This window comes from Eretmochelys imbricata, chromosome 2, assembly GCF_965152235.1.
Source record: "Eretmochelys imbricata isolate rEreImb1 chromosome 2, rEreImb1.hap1, whole genome shotgun sequence".
Taxonomy (NCBI): domain Eukaryota; kingdom Metazoa; phylum Chordata; order Testudines; family Cheloniidae; genus Eretmochelys; species Eretmochelys imbricata.
In genome coordinates this window covers 167321952-167345664 of record NC_135573.1, presented here as the reverse complement: position 1 = coordinate 167345664, position 23713 = coordinate 167321952, and the positions used below count along the sequence as shown (strand labels likewise).

Sequence of the window (23713 nt, the reverse complement as noted above, 5' to 3'; positions counted from 1 at the left end):
TTTGTGTGTCCGTGGAATAAATAGTTGTACTCTTATTTAGAGATATCAACTGTGTTTCCTCAAGGGATCAGATTATTATGATATACACACTTACAAGTTTCATTGTGTGCTAGTGTTCCACCATTGCCAAGCAACCAAGAGACTCTTTGCTCATTTGACAGCTTCATTCTTTCTCTGACTGGATCACTCACTGCTTTTCAGGGAAGAATTCACCATTTGAACTCCTGTCTTGGCTTTTATGGTTTCTGTTCAGGAATTTTTTGGAGGAGGATCTCTAGTTTTACTGTGGTTTGTTGGACAGGATTTCAGAAAGTCCAAGAAATAGAAGAGAGCGGAGTCTTTTTAATTTACTATCAGATAAAACAATAAAAGAAAATGACCCTGGTTTCTCAGGGAACTGAAAGGCAGGTAAATGCCTTTAAAAGCTCCAGTCGGTCAGCTGAGCCATTTCACAAGATGGATCACCATCAGTATCGAAGCCTGTTAAAGAAAATGTACATGCCTTTTGTGAGAGGACCTGATGACAAACATGATTTTGCCAGTTTCCAAGAGAAAGACAGTAATTCTTTTCTTAAATTCAATCCTTACAGCCCTCCTGTGGGGCCAGATTACCCTTTATTCCCACACCGGGACAATGTGCCTTTAGCTGATCCCTGCTCAGGATTCATGAGCCCAGGAGCTGATGCTGATTTGCAGCCCTGCTGTGGCAGAACCATTGAGTCCCTGGTGGATTACAGTGATGTGAAACCTCACCAGCGGGTCCCCATCCCAGAAAAGAGTGCACAGACTTCACACACAAGGCACGTCGTCTTGTTGGAGGAGGTGAGCCAGGACAGACGGTGGAACTCCAGGGCAGTGTCAGATGCTTCTATCAGGGCAAGACTTGGAGGTAAAGCAAATTATTGTTATGTATTATTTGTTAATCACCAAAAAAGGACGGTACTGTACAAGACACAAGTAAAGACAGTCTTCTCCCCAAAGAGCTTACAAACTATGAATTTAACAAAATATGTTTGCACTGGATGCTTCCACTGAAACCAGCAACTAGAAAGAAGTAGAATAGTTGGATGATTAATTGATTTAGCTGAAAGCATCAACCAGGTGCCAAAATAGCAAATTGTAGCATACATTGACAGAGCAGAGGTCTTTGGAAATAATTGATGTTTAAAAGAATTCATATTCTGTAAACAAAGAAGTAAAATAGAATAACTAAAATGAGTCTCTACTGTAATGTGAGCTGATAGAGCAGATTATTTTGGAGAGTAAGGAAATCACCCTGTACACTTCTGTGGCATTTTAATGTTTTCTGGCTGATAGTGTTAAGTGATTCATATTTAGGACCTGTTCAACATCTATCTCCTTGGATGGGTCATTACACAAAGTAAAACTATTTCCCCATGCTTATTCCTCTCCCCGCCCCCTTCCTCAGACGTTCTTGTCAACTGCTGGAAATGGTCCACCTTGATTATCACTACAAAAGGTTTTTTCCGCCCTCCCGCCCCCCCCGCCCCGCGCTCTCCTGATGGTAATAGCTCACCTTACCTGATCACTCTCTTTACAGTGTACATGGTAACACCCATTGTTTCATGTTCTCTGTGTATATAAATCTCTCCACTGTATTTTCCATTGAATGCATCCGATGAAGTGAGCTGTAGCTCACGAAAGCTCATGCTCAAATAAATTTGTTAGTCTCTAAGGTGCCACAAATCCTCCTTTTCTTTTTGCATAAAATCTCTGAGTGCCACAAATTGTTGCAGTGTTCTTAATGTCTGGTTTGTGTCTCTTAGAACTTTTCACTTTAAACCTGAAACTTTAGGCATACTATGACCCTAAAAGAAATATAATTTTTTTAAGATAGAAATTTGAAAGAGAAACATAGCCTTTACAGGGCTGTCAGCCCTTTGTTGTTGTTCTGATTTACCACTCAGACTCAATTTTTTAAAGTTTTTACTCTTTTAATATTTCTTTTTTATATATAGTTGTAAAATAGAACTTTGCAGGGGTCAAAGACTGGTAAAATGCTGGACTGCTGCTAGTTATGGAGAAGTGAAGGAAGGTTGGAGACACAGAACTCCGTGGAGGAGTTATGATTATAGCCTCTCCAGCAGGCAGACAGCAGACTTTGCACCTGGAGATGATTTCGAAGGGATAGAGAATAAATCTAGAACTCTCTGTGGCCAAGTCAGTCATTCAATTCTCAGTCAGAGTAGTGACCTGAAATACAGGATAGATCTGTGATGCAGGCACAGATCATCAGGGGCTTTTCTTCAGACACCCAGTAGGGTCCAAGCTTTTTTCTTGCTTGAAGTCCAGCAAATCCCATTAATATCAATGGGGCCAGGAATTCACGTTTAGAGTCTAGTTTAGGGAAAAAATCTGTATACACCGCAGAGATCCAAGAACACAAAGAACTCCAGCACCAGTTTTTAAGGGAGGCTGGACAAAGGTTTTGCAAACCTAGTTTTTATATTTAGAAGTTTACCTGTGGTGTTGGGGTGGCAGCTGGGAATATACAAATGTAGTTGGCACGTAAGAAGTGGTGAGATTATAAACTGGTCCTGCTATGTTTCAACAGGATAGCAAAAGCAAATTCCTCATTTTAGCCTCACAGTCCAAAGACCCATCAAGCAAGCCCTGGTCAGCTCAGCATGTGAGGAGTTAAGATTGGTAAATTTTACGAATTTAGGTCCAGAGACATTCCACAGCTTGGCTATTTGGAGAATGCCTGCTGAAAAAGATGACTCTTGCATGATGACCTGGAGGTTGCCAGACATGGGTTTTCGCTGTTCTCTAGCAGTAAGACATTCTACCGCCAAGGGATCCTCACAAAGAACACCATTTTTAATTCCTTGTGTGTTCTGGCCTGGTTTTGTATGACAGTCTGTATCCCTATGTCCACCTGTTTTTCAAGACTGTGATACATTTTGTACAAACTATGTTTTGTAAGGTATCATCTGAAAACTTATGATATGCTGATCATCATTGTCCTGGTGGACAGTGAGAGTCTGGCTACCTGGGCACGGCAGCTCACTCCCCACTGCAAAGTACACTTACCCAGAGAGGGGGACTCTATCACAGCCCTCTGTGATCTGTAAGCACAGCTGTGGAGTTGGCAGGAGAGGTGAGTGTAAGCCACCTTCCCAGTTTCCAGATTTCAAGGCAACTGGAGGAGTAACTTAACCTAAAGGCTACTATTAAGTGCATGCTGTTTCTGGCCCTAGCATGCCTCCAGCAGTAGTTCGCTCATTGCTCTTATGTTAGTAATAAGCCCATTGGGCTCGCCTGTAGTGTTCCCTTTCTCTCCATCATATGAAACTGGAATTTCAGTTTCAGTCCCCTGTAGGGCTCACTTAAGGTCCCTTCACACTGCTTAGTGTGTCCCAAGGATCTAGCCCTAAGTGTATACTTCTACTGGAGAAGCTCAGGTTCAGGAAACCTTGTTGGATCCAGTTGTAAAGTGTTATTCAGTTGCATATGCCTGAGACAGCTGTGCGGCTAGCAGGAACACCCGTCTCCATTCAACCACCAGGAATCTGGATCAGTGTTTTGGGAGGTTGGGGTAAAATACCTCCTGTTCACAGGAATCGGAAAGACAGCTGGAGGTGGTCTGGTAAGGAGCATTTGTGACCCCTTTCCCCCACTTGAATCTGAGGCACCCCTAGGAATTGGGGCGGGGGAGGGAACAACCCCCACAAGAAGATGGGAGAGAGTAAGGGAACACGAGAGGCAAGCGTCAGATCTTGTTACTGACCCCATCTGTGAGCACTGAGCACCCTATTCCTGCTGCTGTAGAGCTGACTGTGGCCCGCTACACTCCCCACCCAGTAGGCCTTTGATCTGCCACTGGGAGGGAGGGAGAGAGAGGAGTTCTTCCCACCCCTGGAAACCTCTCTCCAGGCTTATCTGGGTAGATACTCCACACTTGGGTGTGAGGTAGACTCAAAAGACCCACCGTCCCTTCCCCGCCTCCCAAAGAGCAGATGGAAAGGAAGCACTAACCCCACCAGCTCTGCCTTGTGCAATGATGTAGATATCTACCCAGATGAGGTGTATACCTGCAGTTAAGAAGAAAAGGAATCGGGGACAATCAGAGGCAAAAATGTAAACAAAACCAAAAAAGCCCCAAAACATAAAATGAAAACATTTTTTTTTAAAAGATCAAGCCTGGCCAATCACTCACCAAATTACCATAGATTACATAGTTCACAGTCATTACCTTGTACTGCAGTATAAACAGAGTTAACCAATAATTGAAAAATGCCAGCTGGTACTAACCAAAATAAATGTTCTTAGCAACATATGTTCTTAAATAATTATGAAGCATGCATTCAAATGTGTAATAGTGTTCCTGCTAATCCTGTAAGTAGCTCATCAAGAAAGTACCACATAAAAATCCAGAGTAATCCCTTGGGGATCCTGTGCTATTAGTAAAACCAATTGTATTTCCTCAAGGGATTTGATTATTATGATTTACAGTTACGTATTTCATTGTGTGATACTTTTTTATTGGTACCAAGTAACAGAGAAATTCTTTGCATCTTCAGCAGCCCCAGTCCTTCCCTGTTGCTACTCCTATCATGAAAGTCTTTACAAATTAAACTACCTTTTTTTATTTTTACGTTTCTCTGAAATCATTTTTCAGGGGCTGATCTGTAGCTTCAATTTGTTGGACAGAAGTAGAGATAGGAGGAGAACAGCCATGGGGTATATTTATTTTCAGTTATATCAAGCAGTACAATACAGTTTACACAGAGATAAAAAAATAAAACACATTGCTTCTTGATTAAATGATTTAGCTCTAGGGCTTCAATCACTTCAACAAGGCGGGATGTGAACAGCATTACCTGCTGTTAGGGTCTGATCCTGCTCCCTTTAAAATCAATACCAACAATCCCATTGACTTCAGTGGATGTCCAGTACGGTGCATCACTTTCACGAGAGGATCGCACTGTTGCCAACTCTTGTAACTTTGTGACTCTCGCAATATTAATTGTTTTTCATAAAGCCCCAGCTCCTGGTTTTATGTGATTACATAAGAACCACAACTTTCACTTAAAAAAATAACAAACAACAAGCCCAATTATTTATTTCTTGTAGTTGTGCAGAAAATCTTGAAACTGTGACTCAAATGCACCTTAAAGAGGTTCAGGCTCAGAAAACATAAGACAAATAAAATGGACCCAAAATGTATTATACATATCATTGATCCCTGCAATGTGATGGGTGAAGGCCAACTTCAAATAGCAAATAGGATCATTAAGTTCTTGGTAAATAAAAGTGTTGTTGCAACCAAGCCACTGAGTTCCCAATGTGGTCCAGAGAGGCCAGACCATACCATCTTCAATCCTGTGGGATAAGCAAGACCAGGAGGGACATTGGGAACTCCAGACACTTGAGCTCTGGACCAGAATTACTACAAGTATGCTGAATCTCTCCACAGAAACTAGAGAGAGAGAGAGAGAAAAAAAAACAGTGAGAAGATTAATTATCCCAACAGCAAAAACCAGATGTGAAAATAGCAAAGTATAAGATACTGCAGAGATCTCTGAAAATGTGTGTTCAATTAGTAAAGCAAATTTAGAACTACCTGTGTCTTCTGTATAAAACGTGTGGCAGCACAGCTGTCATATTTACCTTATATGTACAGCATGAGGAATAATGTTCACAGGCTTTGAATCCAAATCTACATTCTTTAACCAAAGAGCTGAAGGAACAATGTTTTGGCATAACCAGTAGACAGTGCCTATATGTGTATATAAGCAGGTCTGCTTCTCTGCAGTAGAGGGCAGTAGTACACATACATACCAATTAATTACAGCATTACAGGAATAAAACTATTCATAGCAAGGTTCCCACATGAGTGTGTTGAGTTTACCTGGTCCCAACTAGCCTTGAAATTCACAACACACTGAGGCAAATGGGAATGACTTTCACTGTGCTGTAGTAATGTCCAAATGGGATGTTGCTGTGCAGCAAGCTGGAGTGTTGCAGATTCATACCTTAGCTTGCTGCGCAATAGCTCACTATATAGATAACTTCCTTGTGAAGTTTTACCATAATTACTGATTTGGATATTTTTCCTGTGTACGTTAAATAAGATAGCTTCATTTTCATTGATGATACATTGCATTTTGTTAAGTAGGGCCAAATCACAGCAGATGAAATGCTAATTATTGTTTCTTTCAGCTGCCTTTTACTTGAATGACTTTTGCTGAAGGTCTGTAAGTAACTCTCTCTATAGAGTCAGGAATGGGTACATATATATGGATGTACTGTATTATAATCTTTATGGTAATGTACAAACTATTTCATTTCATTTGTTTAATTTCTGTTAAAGAAATTAAGTACAGATGTAGAATGAATAGCACAATACCAAGTCTTTTCTTTCAGGTTGGACAAGTCCAATGAAAGTTACTCCTGCTTCATCTAAACAAAGAGATTCTTTTCAAATTCATAGCTTTGCATTTCATATGGACCCAAAACTTAAGGTAGTGTGTCTAGTACTGTTTGTTTCAATGATTATACAAGCCTGGATGACAGAACAGACTTTTAAATCATGTATCTGAAAACTTCCAGTCTTCAGAGGTACCGCAGTCAATGATCAACTTTTGCCAACATTTACCATGCAGTGGTGTAATCTAGGATTCCACATTCTTTTCCTAGTCTAATTACAGATAAATAAGCATAATATTTCAGATAACTGTATAGTACCTGTTGACATACTCCCTTTGTAATGTTGACCACTGCCCCTGATTTTTAAAAAATCTTCTTTTATCACAAACCATGAATGAATGCTTAAAAGTAAGATTAATACGGGTGAGATGATTTCATCAACTACATGCAGCCCTGATCCTTGACTGAGGTTTCTAAGTGCTGCTATAAGCTAAATAATAATAATATACAGAAGGCATATATATACCTACATGCCCACACCACACACAGAGCTGATGCAGATTTCCAGAATTTACATAATGTGATACAATTGAAATTAAAATAAGCATACCCTGTTTATATCAGTTACTTCCCCTTTAATCTTTTGCTTCAAACAGTTAACTTCCAACAGTACAATTCTATAGTGAAAAGTCTAGTGGTCTTTCATCCTTCCACATCAAGGTCCTGATCTTATTTAAAATCAATGAGACTACTGTCATGCTTATAGTTACACAATGCTTAAGTAAAAAGAAAAGGAGTTCTTGTGGCACCTTAGAGACTAACCAATTTATTTGAGCATGAGCTTTCGTGAGCCACAGCTCACTTCATCAGATGCATACCGTGGAAACTGCAGCAGACTTTATATACACACAGAGAATATGAAACAATACCTCCTCCCACCCCACTGTCCTGCTGGTAATAGCTTATCTAAAGTAATCGTCAGGTTAGGCCATTTCCAGCACAAATCCAGGTTTTCTCCTGATTTGTGCTGGAAATGGCCTAACCTGACGATTACTTTAGATAAGCTATTACCAGCAGGACAGTGGGGTGGGAGGAGGTATTGTTTCATATTCTCTGTGTGTATATAAAGTCTGCTGCAGTTTCCACGGTATGCATCTGATGAAGTGAGCTGTGGCTCACGAAAGCTCATGCTCAAATAAATTGGTTAGCCTCTAAGGTGCCACAAGAACTCCTTTTCTTTTTGTGAATACAGACTAACACGGCTGTTACTCTGAAACCTGAATGCTTAAGTAGTTTGCTGGATTGTGGCCCAAGAACATAATTTTTTCTGGTAACAACCAGCTTACACTATAATAGGCATATGTCAGGAGCTGAGAAAGGTAAGTTTGCACTGCCATTCCCAAAGAACATTAGAAGTGGAGTCAGCTGGTACATTTCAGATGATTAAAGAGGTGAGCTGACTGAGAACCAGAAATATCAATAAAACACACAGGAAGTAAAGCCAAATAAAGAGGCATCTTGCATAGCCTTGTGTGGTGGATGTGGGATAGTTTGTGAAGAATGTGAAACTGCCTGTTTCACATTCTGATATTAGAGGAGATTAAACATTTTACAGGAAGAGACCATAAATCCCATTCAGCTCATCTTTTTAAAAAAAAAAGTTCAGAATTTTATGAGTGTTCATGGAGTTCCCAAAACTAATTTGGGCATCCTGTCATATGCTATCTCTCATATTATGTTCTCTCTAGAAATCAAGTGATCCTCCTTCTGAAAGTTGGCGAGAAGAAAAAGCGAGGGACTATTTCTACATCTCAAGTACCCAAAAGTGAGCAACTGTTTCTATCAAGAAGAGATTTTTTGTTACTTCATGTTTATTCACCTTCTTCCTCTATTCATCTTTCAGTAGCTGTACATTTAAGAAATTCATTCAGTTGTTTCCTACAACCCTAAACTGCATATGTTTTAAGGAGTTGTTACAATACGTGCAGAAATTCAAAACTGGCAGCAGGCATGCTATATGCGGACAATGCTCTCTATTCCTTTTATATTTCAATTAGGAAAGGCTTTGAATAACTGCTGCCAGTGAATAACTTTGAATAACTGCTGCCAGTCAAGTGTCCCTATTCCTCAAACTCCAACACCTTTTATGGGGCGATTTCATTACAAATTGTGTATTACTTTAGAATTTTCCTTTCCCATGAAAATAAATGCTCATATTTATTTGTCCCATTGTCTTTGTTTGTCACAGAATTGTCGGTTTCCACCCAAATGTTCTGATTAAAATTTGGAGAGTTTTAAATAGGTCCCTATGAAATCTAGGTTAATAAGAATATGGAGGGAATCGCGGAATCAAAACAATAACATGGAATCCAGACTCTCCCCAGCACTAGGACCGCAGCAGCAGACGGGCAGCAGGGCTGAGCCATGTGCAGCCACTGGAGATAAGAGACCGGTGGGGTGGGGTGGGGTGTGTGCAGGGGGCTAGGAACGCAGGGGGCATGGGGAGGAGGTGCAGAGGGCATGGGGAAGGAGTGCAGGGGGCTAGGGCCACGAGGGAGTGCAGGGGCTAGGGGAGAAGGGCTCACATCCGGGATTTAAGGGCAGCTTCTGGGATCTCCGTTCCTTGCTATGTCATTTTCATGTCAGGAGCTGGTGTGCTCCTCTGGGACACTGGCATCACATTAAGGGAGAAGCTGAAATTCCATTGGGGTGCTGTGTCAATAAAAGTATTCAGTGCCCAAGCAAGCACAAGTTCATTTGAAAGAACCTCTTCATGCTCCTTTATGTGGTATCGGTGTCCCCCTTCTCAAAGACACACAAAAGGAGAATGCATATATATGTGTTATGAAGCGACGAGTGCCTAAAGTAGCAGAGGTTGCCCTACCTTACATCTTCTTCCCTGTCAGCTCTGTAGCCACAGAGAGGAACTTTTAGTAAATATTAAAACCTACTTGTCGACAAGAGGGAATCAGTTTCTGAGGAAAACACTAACAGGCTAACCATAATGTATCACAATGGAGATGTCTGCCAGATATGGCAAAAATAATGACATTGAAGTTTGTCACTTTATATTGCTACTCAGCAATAAACTATGGATTTGATAGTTTGAAATTATTTAATGAAATTTGAAATTAATTGAAGCATTCCTTCAGAATGTAGGAAGCTTGAAAGTACCGAGTTTAATTTAAAAGGCAACAATGACTGCTAAGGATGAACTATTTTATATTTAGTGCATTATTTTTTAAATTTTAATTATTCAAATATGAATTCAGTTAAATGATACTGTAATAGGCTCTTCTGTGGACTTCTTGTGTTACTGTTCAATAATGTTAGTTTGGTCATATAACTGAGTGCTACTTTTAAAAGTGATTTAGAATGTGTTACTTTCACTGTATACTGTATATCTGCAGAATGTTTTGTTGAAATTGTAGGGGTTTCTTTTGTAAAACCAGTTTTTCCTATTGCAATCCAATTCTGAACATTTTTGTGCATTTATAGGAAGGCTACTTAATTGTTGTCAATGTATCAAGCAATTTTGATTAAAAAAATATAAAGAAAGAACTATATTTTTAAATGGAAACAAAACACAATCAGAAAATAATAAATCTGAAAATCTACAATAATAAATTGGATTTCATAGGGCCTTACTTAAAAGAAGCATCCATTTTGGTCATAAATTTATAGCTCATTTTAGATGTGCTGGTACTAGAGGCTTTGCTGTCCCTTTTGCTAGCAGTTACTTAATCATATTATAAACTCTTTAATGTCTTCTAACCTCGTAAATAACTGTCCTCCCTAGAGTGAGGTTATTATCATTTTTGATGAACATAATGGGCTAATAACAGGTTGCATATGTCTTTATTCTATGCTGAAAATCTAACACAAATGTTCCACAAATCCTGGCAGCCAGAACAGAATTCCATGGTCCATGCTGATGGGATACACAGATGGGTTAGTATAATGTTGCTTGAAAAGAGCAACATGGTATCCCAACTAGGACATGCTTCTTATCCATAGTATTCTCTGAAAGATGTAGCTAATTATGATTTACACTTACATGCACATTTTAATCTGTGGATGTAAAGATGCATGACAAGGTGGGCATAGAGTTCCTAAAAACTTACCCAAACACCTAGATCTGATTCTTTAGGAAATGTTCCAAGGCCTTCCTCTTTTAGAAAACCTTTCCATCATAAGTGATACAATTCAAACACCCCTTTTATGGCCAAACCTCTACTAATTCTCCAGCCCCTCTCCCCCCGCCTCCGCCCCCCAAAAAAACAAAAACCTAACCCAAGCAGAGTTTTGACACCAAAAAGAGAGATGTGCCAGAGATTCCATGAAATCCAATAGAGATTTTGCTATTGCTTTTTTTTACATGGAAGGTACTCATATACTATGGTGGTGGACGACTGTATAAAACCTTCAACAAAAAAACTTCAAAAACAGACTCCAATGAGAGACTGCTGAATTGGAATTAATTTGCAAACTGTATACAATTAACTTAGGCTTGAATAAAGACTGGGAGTGGATGGGTCATTACACAAAGTAAAACTATTTCCCCATGTTTATTTTCTCCCCGACCCCCCACTGTTTCTCAGACGTTCTTGTCAACTGCTGGAAATGGCCCACCTTGATTATCAAAAGGTCCCCCCGCCCCAGCACAACTCTCCTGCTGGTAATAGCTCACCTTAAGTGTTCACTCTCTTTACAGTGTGTATGGTAATACCCACTGTTTCATGTTCTCTGTGTATATAAATCTCCCCACTATATTTTCCACTGAATGCATCTGATGAAGTGAGCTGTAGCTCACGAAAGCTTATGCTCAAATAAATTTGTTAGTCTCTAAGGTGCCACAAGTTCTCCTTTTCTTTTTAGTATAAAACCTTAAGATAGACAGGTACTTTTTTTTTTTCAGAGAGGCACTGTGGCTTAATAGATGAGATTCTGCACTGTCATCTGAGACTTGTATTTACTTCCAAACTCTGCCACTGACTTCATCTGTAATTTTGGGCCACCTCTCTAGTCCTTATTTACTCTGTTTGCAAGATAAGAAGATATGGTATTTGCCTCTTGTAAAGGAAGGGTGGGAAATGTGGAGCCTGCTAAGGGCATTCAGTGGAAGAGAAGATCTCCTGGATCCTAACTCAGTGCTCCTTCCCATAAACTAAGGAGTATTTTGGTAAAACATGTGTGGCCACTTTAATTAGCTTTAGCGGCTCACTGTATGCTAAAAATTCCTCTTCCAGGAGGCAAGTCTTTGTCATTCATTCTCTTTCACTGAGCAGCAAGAAAAAAATCACTCTTTCTCTGCAGTTTCTGAAATATGTTCTCATGTGCAGATCCAATATAATGTTAGCAGACTATTAGGAGATTGCATTATCTAATTCTCACATGCAAAGTACATTTTAATCCCCTAGTTATACATGTCACACCATGCATCACTTCTAATGATTGTTTTAAATATGTTCCCTTTCTTCTTTTTTTTATTAATGGTCTAGAGCTTATGAAGAAGTTCCTTGGGATAAGATATTACCATCCAAAATCCCACAGCTAGAATCAACAGTAGAAGTGATGGCTGATCCCATCTCCCAGTGTTTTACACTAAAGAGATACAACCCTGCGCCAGAAATAAGCCAAGTCAGTGAACCTTTTTTTAAAATGACAGTTTATGGTTTTTGCTAATGAAATATGCACAAATTATGGCCTGTGGGTCATAACCTTTTAGAAATAGGCCCAAACCAATACCCTAAATCCAAACATTCCTGTAGTTTGGGAAAGTCAAAAACTGGATCCTGACTTGATGGCTAAAGCCTATCTTTTGTTTTGTTACTCTGTATCTGACAAAGAAAGGGGTAGTAAATGAGTCAGTTCATGAGAATTCAAGGATGTGAAACTGGAGCATTTACAAGCCACAAAAGCCATTTACTGAAAATTCAATGCCCACTGAAGTCAATCAGAACCTTTTCTTTAGAGCTGGGCAGAAATGGGCTCTTTTCCATTAAAAATGTCAGTGAAAATGGGAAAAAATAGTTTTAATTGAAATTTTCTTCAAAAAGTTTTGACTTTCAGTTATTTCAATCAATATCTTTTTTTTTTTTTTTGGTTTGGAATGCTGTTGTGGTGTTGCCATGTTGGTGGTTAGTTAAAATTACATGTGCTCTGATTCTCCTCTATAACTTGGGCCCCCTCGCTGGACTACATCTTTCGTGATGCACCGCAGTTTCTCCTCCAGGTTGTTATATCTCGGGTATCACTTGCCATGGTAGGAGATGTAGTCTGAACAAGGAGCCCATCCCATAAAGGAGAATGGGGAAATGAGGAAATCAAACTTCAACTCCCATGAGGTACTGTGGAATGTTATCTGAATCTAAATGTTTTGATTTTATGGAAAGCACACTTTTCATGGAAAATTTCATTCAGTCAAAAACCCAATTTTCCATTGAGAAACAATTTTGATGGATAATTTTTGACCAGACTTCCTTTTTATTGATTTCAGTGTTCATTGGATCAGGCCCATAGTTTTATCTCACCTATATTTTTTAAAAATATTAACTGTAACATAATATTAAAACATTTAGTCCCTTTTATTAGAGTCAGACAGGATTGGATTGCTTAGGGGATTGATAATGAAATATAGAGACTTTCACCACTGTGGTACCGCTCTAAATGTGGTGAAGAAATGTTCCCATCCGATAACTGCTAAAAGTCCTGTTTGACCTGGGCCTCCATCTAGTTCCCAGTGGGCAAATGTTCACGTGACAAAAAATGCCATCACAATTTATACTAATTGGCACCTTTAGCAGCCAACAGAGACCAAGTTTTGAATTGGCATGAGAATGAGCTATTCTCTCACCCCTTCAGGACAAGATTGAGGCACTTTTGGGTGTACAGTGTGGGAAGTCTCCTCCCTCTTCTTTATACACAAAACCTGTAGCTTACTTACCTCCCCAGTCAAATTAATTGCATGCAAATACATCACAAAACAGAAAACAAAGTGCCATGAGGCATACATCAGGCTGCTTAGAAAATCAGTACCAAAACTATGGGATTCATGCTCACAAATGCAAGGATGTTTCCTTTAGTTTTCAAAAGTAAAAAGCAGGTCACTGTATTCATAGAGGAGACTCTACCACTTGACTCAGAAAGCAGCATTTCAGCTGGCTTCACAGGGACTGGCATCTTTTTTCTCTTTTCTAAAGACTGCATGCAGAAAAATAGGTAATACATGCAAAGTGTCAAAGAAGAGAAAGAAAAACATCAGTGAAAAATGAGAGCAGAAATTATCCTGTAGCATGAAAAAGCATATAATGTATTTATTTCATGTAATTATTTATTTTAATTGTTAAAATAATGGGTCCTAAGGTTACTGCTATAATATCTGCAAATTGCCTGAGGACAGAGGAGTTTATTTGTTATAACCTAAATCACTGAATCCTTTGAGGGAAAAGTGCATGAGAAACACAGTTCATTTTGAAATTTTCCTGTCAGGAATCAGGGCCTGCAACAGAGCTAGTCTCCTTGAAGCCTATCAGTGCAACTGGCCTGCAGCAAGCTGCCTGATTAGCCATGCAACCTAACTGGCTGCAGAGGCCAGCAGGCTGGCTCTTAGGCCAGCAGCAGCCACAGTTTGCTGTCTTCTCTGTGTTTGCTCCTGTGTTACCTTGTTCCTGCTGCTCCTGCCTTGCACCTAGCCTTGCCTCTGTCCTGCCCCTGCCTTGAACCCCTCCTGGCGTGATATCCTGCTTGGTCCAGTTCCTGACCTCCAGTTTGACCCTTGGCTCTAGCTCCTGACCATGGACTCCAGCTTGACCCCCAGCTCTGCTAGATCAGTTTCTGCCTTCCAGTTTTGATCCTTGGCTTTGGCTCCTGATGATAGACTATGGCTCTGACCCTGGCCACTAGGCTAGACTGCCCTCATCCCAGTTGGCTGACACTTCCAATATGTTAACAACTTGATTCAATTTAGTCAGCTCTCAAAAAAAAGAGGATTCAAAACTTCATATCTTTTGGTCTAGACTGTACACTACCTTTTGGTTGTCTAATTAATGATATTTTGGGAACTAAAGCCCAGTTTTGCAATTGGGTCTGCACAGGCCAGCAGATCTGATTGCAGGATCAGCACATAAAAATATATCCGGCTTACCTAATTAAGTGATATTGTGTTACACAGAGCTCATGTTTCAAGAAGCATTCTGATTGTGATTCTAGATTGTTGGGGGCCTCTGGGACAGATTTCAAACAAGATCTTTTACTTCACCACAAAAACCAATTGATTTGTAAGTTTCTTTTTATATTTTAATTGTCTTTTAATCACCATGTTTCCTTTATGTTTATCTCCACCATGTTATCTCCACCATGTTTATCTCTCTGTGTATGGTATAGTTCTTTTTTCAAAGATAGTTACACAGATTCCATGTTGTGTATTGTGATGTCATCTGAGCTTGCAGTGATTGTACATTTCACCAACCTGCTGTAATCAGAGAGGTTAAAGATATTCCATTAATAATTTTATTGAAAAATATTCCTGAGATATATCCTGTGGGAGGATTAGACATGAAAACGTAACTAGAGAGGTTCCCAGTAGCTAGTTCCTGTATAATTGCTGCACCTCTGACTGTTTCATTGACAGGTGCGTTTTTATTGTAAAGATTTTACAAGTAGCATATATTTACAAAATCCAAGACTTTGTCCTTTTTCGTAGTGTTAGAAATTATCAATGCATTTCAGCTGAACAGTAGGAGAAAACAGGGAAAGATCAGTAGGGGCTCAGAGGGCGAGTCAGGGACAAGTAAAGAGAGGATGGGAAGTGAGCCAGGGACAGATTAAATAGAAGATGGTAGGGTGAGGGCGGGAGGAGAAAAGACAGGTAGGCAGAGTGAGAAGGGAAGGACAGCAAAGCCCTAATGTGATGGATCAGAACAAGAGGGACAGAGTGAGAGAGAGAGAGCAAATTCAAGCCTGATGTTAAATTGATATATCTCCCATTGAAGTCCAGGGGATTTGAGCTTCCCTCTGAAGAGCAGCTCAGTTATTAAAATGCTTTGTCACACAGTGACTGAAACAGCAATTACCTGTGATATGGTTTGAAACCCCAAAACTCTGCCTGCTGAATAGGGACATTCACATATATGCCAGCCCCGCAGCACAAAGATCATTCACCACTACTTGATTTTGAGCTCCCTTCACCCCCGTCATTCCAAAAGCAAAACTTGGACTTGTCTCTGCCACTCCTGTGCATCCTCAAAAATAGGTCTCTAAGTCACTTCCTCTTTATCTTTTCATGTTTGCTGCATAAAAAGTTTGCTTAACATAATAATCAGTTAAATCAGTTCCATCTTTTTTCTAATAACTAATATATCTTGCATTTTTCTTAACAGTGTAAGCCCAAGCTCTCGAACTCAACATATTCCTCTCTACACGTAAGTAAAGATTTAGCAACATTATGTATTTTTTCAGTTTTGATTTAATGCAATCAGCCCATTTGTCTCATCTTCATAATGCAAGGTTTGCAGCTTGACTATTCTCCTCTGCTTATTCTTGGGTAACTCCACTGACTTCAGTGGAATTACTCCTCATTTACAATATTGTGAGTTAAGAATGAGGATCTATTGTGTCCTCATCTCAATGGTATCATACTTTACTATGGCACAGTATAAACGTCAAAAAAAAGTAGGGATGACAGATGTTTCTCACGTTACTTCCAGCTTTCCCGAAACTGATCACTGCACATATGTGGTAGAGTTGTCATTAATTATATGCTCCTGGTTCTGTGTGTTTGTTTTTGTCTTGGGACATTACTGCACAAAGGCTAGTTCATCTCCATGTATTTTCTTGTGGACCATTTTAATAAATAACTATAGATGTGGAGCTTGAAGTATGATTCAGCTGCCTCTGCCAGCTGTCTTATGAATAATGTATATGTCTTTGCTTTTCCTTTTTATTCAAACAGTGGCTGTGCTGGTGCAGAGAATTTTGAAGACCTAGACAATGCCAGTGTAGATGTGATTACTCTTGGCAGTGTTCGAACTTCAAAACCTCGCTACACAAGAACTGCTCAGTATGTTGCCTCTATTACCTTGCTTTTACTATAACTACTGCTGGAGTTTTAGTCATCTTGAAAAGAAGAAAAGGGCCCAAGGCCCTGGTCTTGCACAAGAAAGGACATAGGATTTTCCCTATCCTGGATGGAGGGATCTGTATGAGGGTCTGTTGCACAAGTGATATTGTTGGGTTTTAGGTACCAGAGGGTTTTCACTGTGTGGCTCACTGAGCACACCAAAGGCCATTACAGTCAAAGGAAAGATAGCCATTGACTACAATGGCCATTAGAATACAATGTAATTAAACATGGATCAATTTGAGCCAATTTAAAAGACAATTCTGTCTGGATACAAAAAATGTAGTCATAGCAGCAGCTACAAGATGGGGGGAGATTTTGCTAATAGGATTATCTTGTACAGTGTGGCAAACTTTACCCTTCATGTTTGTGTTAGATTATATCTCCCACCTGCAGCCTAACCTATGAATGAATTCATCACAGAACCCTAGGGCTTGATTCTCCATTACTCTGCTCCAATCTGGTGCTGAACAGTGCTACTTATTTTTGTAGAGGTGATGTAGTGTAAAACTGGAATAACATTGGCCCTTCAGAAATTCAGAGTAAACCTTTTTCCATCTTTCAGAAACCTGATGCTTTTTCAGCTGTCTTGCTTTTTTTCTCTCTCGCCTCTTTTTATTCATTATCCAAATTAGACTTCCTGTGGTATAGTTGTTCCTGAAACTGCTTTAATAAGCACTTCAGAGAAAATGAAGTTAAGCAGAAGCTTCTGTTTTCATTAATTTACAATTCTATAGATGGGTTACTTTGGAAAAAGACAAATAAATTAGAAGCACCTCTCAACCTCATTAATTCCTGTGTTTCACCAAGTGTATATTCTGTTGGTTAAGAATTATTATGGCAAATATCATACTGTATGTCTGCTTAATACTGTCACTCCTCTGCTGGCAGATATTAGGGCAATGCAGGTTGATTCCCTATGGAGGAGAAATGAGTGACATGGAATCTGGGCATTTTCTTGTAACTATTTTACTCCTTTTCATGGAACGTTTAATTGATATTTTGCTAAATGACCTTGGCTTAAATATGTAAAGAAAAATATCTTTGTGATTGGAAAACATTTGTACTAATGTAAGTTAAATATGTAAATTTATATCCATCCCTCAGTAGTGTGGTGTTATCCATGATACTAGAACATGTTTGTAATAGCCTACCGACAGTTGTCTGTCAAACTAAATCTGCTCTGATAGTGCAGACACTGGGAGGTATAGACTACTTGCGATAGTGCCTATACACCATTGTGTCTCTATAATGTGTTATTTATGGTCCAGCGGGTATGGAACAGTGTTTGGAGCCAGAAAACGTTATATATAAGGGATTATATATTCCTTCCTTTGCTGTTGATCCACTGGGTAAAAACACTTAGGACCAGATTTACAAAGGTGACTTCAATGGAAGTTAGGACCTAACCTGCTTAGATGCTTTTGAAAGTCCCACTATGCATCTATCTGTGTGTTTAGGTGCCTGAGCACCTGTGTAAATCTGGCCATTAGGGCCTCACCCACATCTACTACTGAGTCAATTGAAAGACTGCTCCTATTAACTTCAATGAGGCTTTGGATCATGGCCTCAGACCCAGTGTTTCACAAGTAGTTTCTAAGTTTGGATGCTTCTGTTTTCAGGTTCTCAACTTTAGATATCACAGGCCTGACTTTCAGAGGGGCTAAGCATCCAGAACTCCAGTTGAAGTCAGTGGGAGATACAGACACACTGTACCCTTAAAACCAATTTCTGGGGCCAACATTTTCAAATTTTACTTTCCAAAGTTAGGGGCCCCAGTCCAAAGTCCCCTGAAGTCTTGAAGTCTTTCCATTAATTTTAATGGGCTTCAGATAAGGCCGACGCTGAGCAATTCCCACTGATTAAAATAAGAGCTAGAAATTGGCACTAGAAGTGCTCATCACTTCTGAAAAGTTACTTGTTAGGTGTCTAAATATGAATAGTTGTGCTTGATACTAAGCACCTGAGTTAAAAATTTTGTCATATGTGTATAAGGTTGGACACCTAATACCTACTGCTAACTATAATCTTCTTGAAGCTGTAAACCTTTCAAGGCAAAGATCTAGTTTTTACCATACTTTCAATAAACATAACAGGGTAAAGTCCTGGGAGAAACAAGTATAAGAACTCAATAGTTTTGGAGAAGAATGTAGCAATTTATGTACGCTATCACTCTGCATACATAGGATACATGGCTATATAGCCGTATTCTTTTGTGACATGCACAGAATCACAATATTAAACAAATAAAAAGTCAAGTCACATCAGATGCATTTAATACAACGTCCTTAACAAAACCACTACAAGGAGATGTAGAATTTTCTGAGGCATACTACAAGGACGGCAATTTCTGGAATTCAGCATTCTGTTTTTCCCCGCAGGGGAGAGCGGGGGTGAAGGGGGGAGAGTAAGGAAAAGTCCAATCCTAAATTAGTATATAACTGACTATTACTGTGTTACACTGCAATATTAATGAACAAGTCCATAGATAGAAAAAAGAAGGCATTGTTTCTGAATGATAAGTAGGAGTCCTAGAAATCTGTTTGTCGTGGGGAAAAACACAGAATTTGCATTTTTACAGAGAATCTTTAGTTTTTATGTTTTGTGAAAAAATGAAAACATATTAACTAATTTTAATGACCATATTTCCCAAAGTGAAAACAGGATACTGCACAGGGTTGGCCTGAGCTGCCTGGGGCAGGGACTGACAGCCCAAGCCCCCACAAAATGTTGCTCTGTGCCCCCCAACGGCAAAACTGGGCATTTGTCCCATTTGCTTTTGCCCAGTTTTGCCAAAAAAGTCAGGACGTCTGGGACAGGGCTTAAAAAGGAGACTGTCCTGGTCCAAAACAAGAAATACTGTTATCCTGGTTGTGGCTAAGGAAACTAAAGTTCAGTGTTTCATTTTAATCATGGAAAAATGCAGATTTTAGTGTTTTTTTACCAGAGAATTTTGGCTTTTGGTCATGGAAAACTGGGATGTCTCATGATAAGATTGAGTGTTATAATGCTAAACAAGTGAGTACTAGCTTTGGCCACTAGATGTCCTCTGAGTTTATAAAAGCTGTTTATATTCTATTAAATATATGATTTCCTTTTACTTACATTATGAACTTGAAAATATTTTTTTTCTTGTTATGTCCTTCCTGAATTTTTCTTAAGCAAGCTGAGCTGGTCAGAAGCACTTACCTGGAAAGCTGGGGTAACACATAAAGGTGGTAAAACAAAAGATGAACTAACTTGTTTTTTGTGTACAGTTTCTCATTGGCTAGATCTTTTCTTTCTATAGTTTTCAGTGAACAGGGGTAGTCCACATTTGTAAGGAAACCACAGGAGGTATATTTTTTTGTGGTAAAAATAAGCTCTAAAAATGTCCCCCCTCTCTTCTGCAGAAAAGGCAAATTCCCCTTGTCAGAGAGATGGGCCTGCATCACAAATTTCAGAACATATGCTAAACAAATGTCTGTAGCAGGTATGGGGATGGCTGGTTTTGTTGTGTTCTCTAGTAATCATTAGGTCCAGTCATCTCTATTAATTTAATGCAGAATGCACATTACTTTAAATAGCGCCAAGTGCTGCTACCCTTACTCACTCTGAGTAGCACCTTACTCTTCAGGTAGCCCTACTAATTTCAGTGGGACTATTTGCAGATTAAGATGCTATTCCCTGTGATTAAGGGGATCAGAATCTGACTCCTCGTATAGACACCATATCCACTAAGCCTAAATAAAAGATTATAAATTTATAGATCTTAAGGGCAGACATGACCATTATGATCATTTAGTCCGTCCTCCTGCATAACACTGAATTTCATCCAATAGAATTTCATCCAGTCTTCATCATTCATAACTTCTGGTTGAGTTGAAGCACAAAAGAATAGAAAATGGTTATCCTGAAATACATTTTTTAAAATATATGGTCACTATGTTAACCCTATGGGTATGTCCACACTGCAGTAAATCACCCATGGCTGACCCATGTCAACTGACTCAGGCTCACAGGGCTTGGTCTGCTGGGCTATAGAATTGCAGGTGGACATCCAGGTTTGGGCTGAAGCCCAGACTCAGGGACCCTCCCCTGTCACAGGGTCACAGAGCTCAGACTCCAGACCAAGCCTGGACATCTACACTTCAGTTTTATGGTCTCACAGCCTGAGCTCCAGAAGCCCCAGTCAGCTGACATGGGCCAGCCGCGGGTGTTTTATTGCAGTGTAGACATATCCCTTGAAACTGAAGTGGTGGCACTGTCCAAATAAGCACCACGTTCCCTGCCCACATTCCCAGCATTCTCTATTTGCCATGTCCCTCTTTTCCTGCTTCTCAGAAATATAAACTGTTACTGTAGGTGAAGTGGACTTTTTGTAGCCAGAAGGACTGACAAATACATAGCTGGAAATCTCATAGGCTGCTGCAGAAAGCAAGAGTCTTGCAAATCAAACTTCCATCTGAGAATTCTGTACCCACTATTGTTAGGCCTTACCTACTATTTGGTACATACTAGTATTAAATGGTAAGCTTACTGTAATTTAAACAGATAACAGAAAAATAATTTTCTGTTTTTTTCCCACTGCATTTGACACAGTTTATATAGTAAGTCACTTTCAATGTTTTGTTAAAGATCAGGTGCAATTCCTGTGTCAAGCACTAAGGTGATGACATCACTTTCATGTAGTGCTCTGGGGCAAGTTCATGTTCTTCCCCAGGCCCTGCAAGAAAGTATTTATCAATAAGAGCAGTAACAAATCTGAAACCAGTTCTTCAGGGGCAGACAGTGGGCCAGATTGCAGAGACAAAGGGGAAGAGAGGTGATGAGCAGGTTAGTGTATTCCTCTTGGGCCCATCCGTTCTCCCCTGTTGGGGAATAGAAAGCCATCTTTTTACTTTTAAAGGAATTAGAAAAAAACAAACTCTGGTCATTATTATTTGTACTGTGGTACTAAGGACCCCAACCAAGATTGGGGGCTTATTGTGCAAGATGCTATACATAGACATAATATAGTCCTTGCCCTGAAGAGATTACTGTGTAACCAGGAAATAGTACTATTCCACTTTACAGATGGGGAACCAAGATGCAGAGATATTAAGTGATTTGGCTGAGTTGGACAGAGAATTTGTGGCAGACCCAGTAATCAGACCCACATTTCCTGAATCCCAGTCCAGTGCCTTAATCATGAGACTGGAATTCCTCTATAATACTGTTTAAAGCGTGGTCTGTTAAAAAATTCATTGAGCGTGAAATACAAATAAAGATACAGAGATGTATTTGTTCTCATAAACCATTTTTTCCCTGTGTGAATCAGACACAAAATAACTAGTGGAACCCCACTCCCATATAAGAAACCTGTGACTTAGCCACAGATGCTAAACTTCTGAACCTATATTTATATTAATCCAAATCATATTTGTGGTCTGGCTCAGTGACCTAGCATGATCAGTCTGCGTTGCCATGAGAGAAACCTGGAAATTGATTTCTCAATGTAATCTCTTGCTCCTCGTCACCCAGTAAGAGATCCCAAATGGCAATGCACTGCATATCACCAGGCCAGCCCTGAGTAGGCCATTGTTAAGGACATTTTGTTTGCAGATTCACTCCCGAGCTGGCTATAAACACACTGGGGTTGATCCATCCTTCCTCTTTCACCTTTATTACATTGGAACACATGTCTGAGGACTGGAAGCACCTAGGATTTTAAGAAAGGGTGAAATACATGTCATTAGAAAAGCAAACGGGCAGACATAAAACTTTTCTGTGTGTGTGATAGTCAAGTGAGCTTCCAAAGTAAATGTTCTGGTTATTTATTGCCAGTTTTCTATATAATTTTGCCCCAAAAAAGTATGTTGGGCAACACTAACACCATGGCTGTTAGGTCTGCTCTTTGTGTGTCTTGTCCCTCCCCGTCACTTTTGTCTGGCTTCCTCCTGCTCTTCGCACTTATCTCCTTACTTCCTGTTTTCATATTTGTTTTCTTTTCCTTCTCTTTATCTCTTCTCCCTGCCCGCAATTCATCAAAGCACTTACACTCCTGCATAAGTCCCATTATAGCTGATGGGACTCACACAGGTGTGTAAGTGCTTTGCTTATAGGGATGGAATTGACCACACGTTTATGTGCTTTGATGGACTGGGGCCTTTGTCATTTATTCTGGAGCTACTTTGGGGTTTGAAACAAGCTGAACTAACTAGTTTGCTTGTTTTTTTATTTGTTTGTAAAAAATGAATAATGAAGCTGTTTTTGTACATTACGTAGCTGGCCAACTGTCAGGCAGGGAGAAGTTATGAGTAATGAGATAATGAGAAAAGTGGACTGTGGGCCAGATTTTCAAAATAAATCAACAGCTACAGTTAGGGCCAGATTTCCAAAAGAGTTCAGTATGCTGGATGCTTGTTGGGTGCTGAGCTATTATGAAGAACTGGCCCAGTGTCATAATGAGATCTGTTGGCTGTTGAGTATTTTTCAAAATTTGGCTATGTCCGGGTGAACTCCTCTTGCAAACATGCATACTGTGGGAGAAAAGAGAGCCTGATTGCTGGTGAAACTCCAATTCCTGTGCATTTTCAAAGAGTAAGGCAAGTCATGTGAGCTAGTTACACAAAGGAGGAGATTTCAAAAACATCAAAGTGATTTAGGAACCCAAGCCCCACTGAGATTCAATGGGATTTGTGCTCCTAAATTCCTTAGCTGCTTTTGAAATCCATCCTCCCAATAAATAAAAAGAAAATGATAAGAACATAAGAACGGCCTTACTGGGTCAAACCAGTGGTCCATCCAGCCCAGTATCGTGTCTTCTGACAGTGGCCAGTACCAGGTGTTTCAGAGGGAATGAACAGAACAGGGCAATTATCAAGTGATCCATCCCCGGTCGTCCTGTCCCATCCCCCTCAGTCATCTTTTTTTCCTAAAAGGAATAGTCCCAGTCCTTTTAATCTCTCCTCTCCTCACATGGAAGCTTTTCCATACCCTAATCATTTTTGTCGTCCTTCTCTGCACTTTTTCCAATTCTAGTACATCTTTTGTTAGATGAGGCAACCAGAAAGGCACGTAGTATTCAAAATGTGGACTACCATGGATTTATATAGTGGCATTTGTCTATTTTCTGTCTTTTTATCTGTCCCTTTCCTAATGGTTCCTAACATTCTGTGAGCTTTTTTTGACTGGCACTGCACATTGACCATATGTTTTCAGATAACTATCCACGATGAG

General features: G+C 39.7%; 1 protein-coding gene across 1 annotated transcript in view; it reads left to right on the top strand.

Annotated features, from left to right (window-relative positions):
• Positions 1-456: 456 nt before the first annotated feature.
• Positions 457-23713, top strand: part of SPMIP7 (sperm microtubule inner protein 7) — a 35722-nt gene continuing 12465 nt past the window's right edge. The window contains exons 1-7 of the mRNA XM_077808717.1: positions 457-889; positions 6391-6488; positions 8142-8218; positions 11895-12033; positions 14605-14672; positions 15774-15815; positions 16346-16453. Of these exons, the coding sequence (XP_077664843.1) occupies positions 457-889; positions 6391-6488; positions 8142-8218; positions 11895-12033; positions 14605-14672; positions 15774-15815; positions 16346-16453 (965 nt within the window). The remainder of the gene's footprint in view (positions 890-6390; positions 6489-8141; positions 8219-11894; positions 12034-14604; positions 14673-15773; positions 15816-16345; positions 16454-23713) is intronic.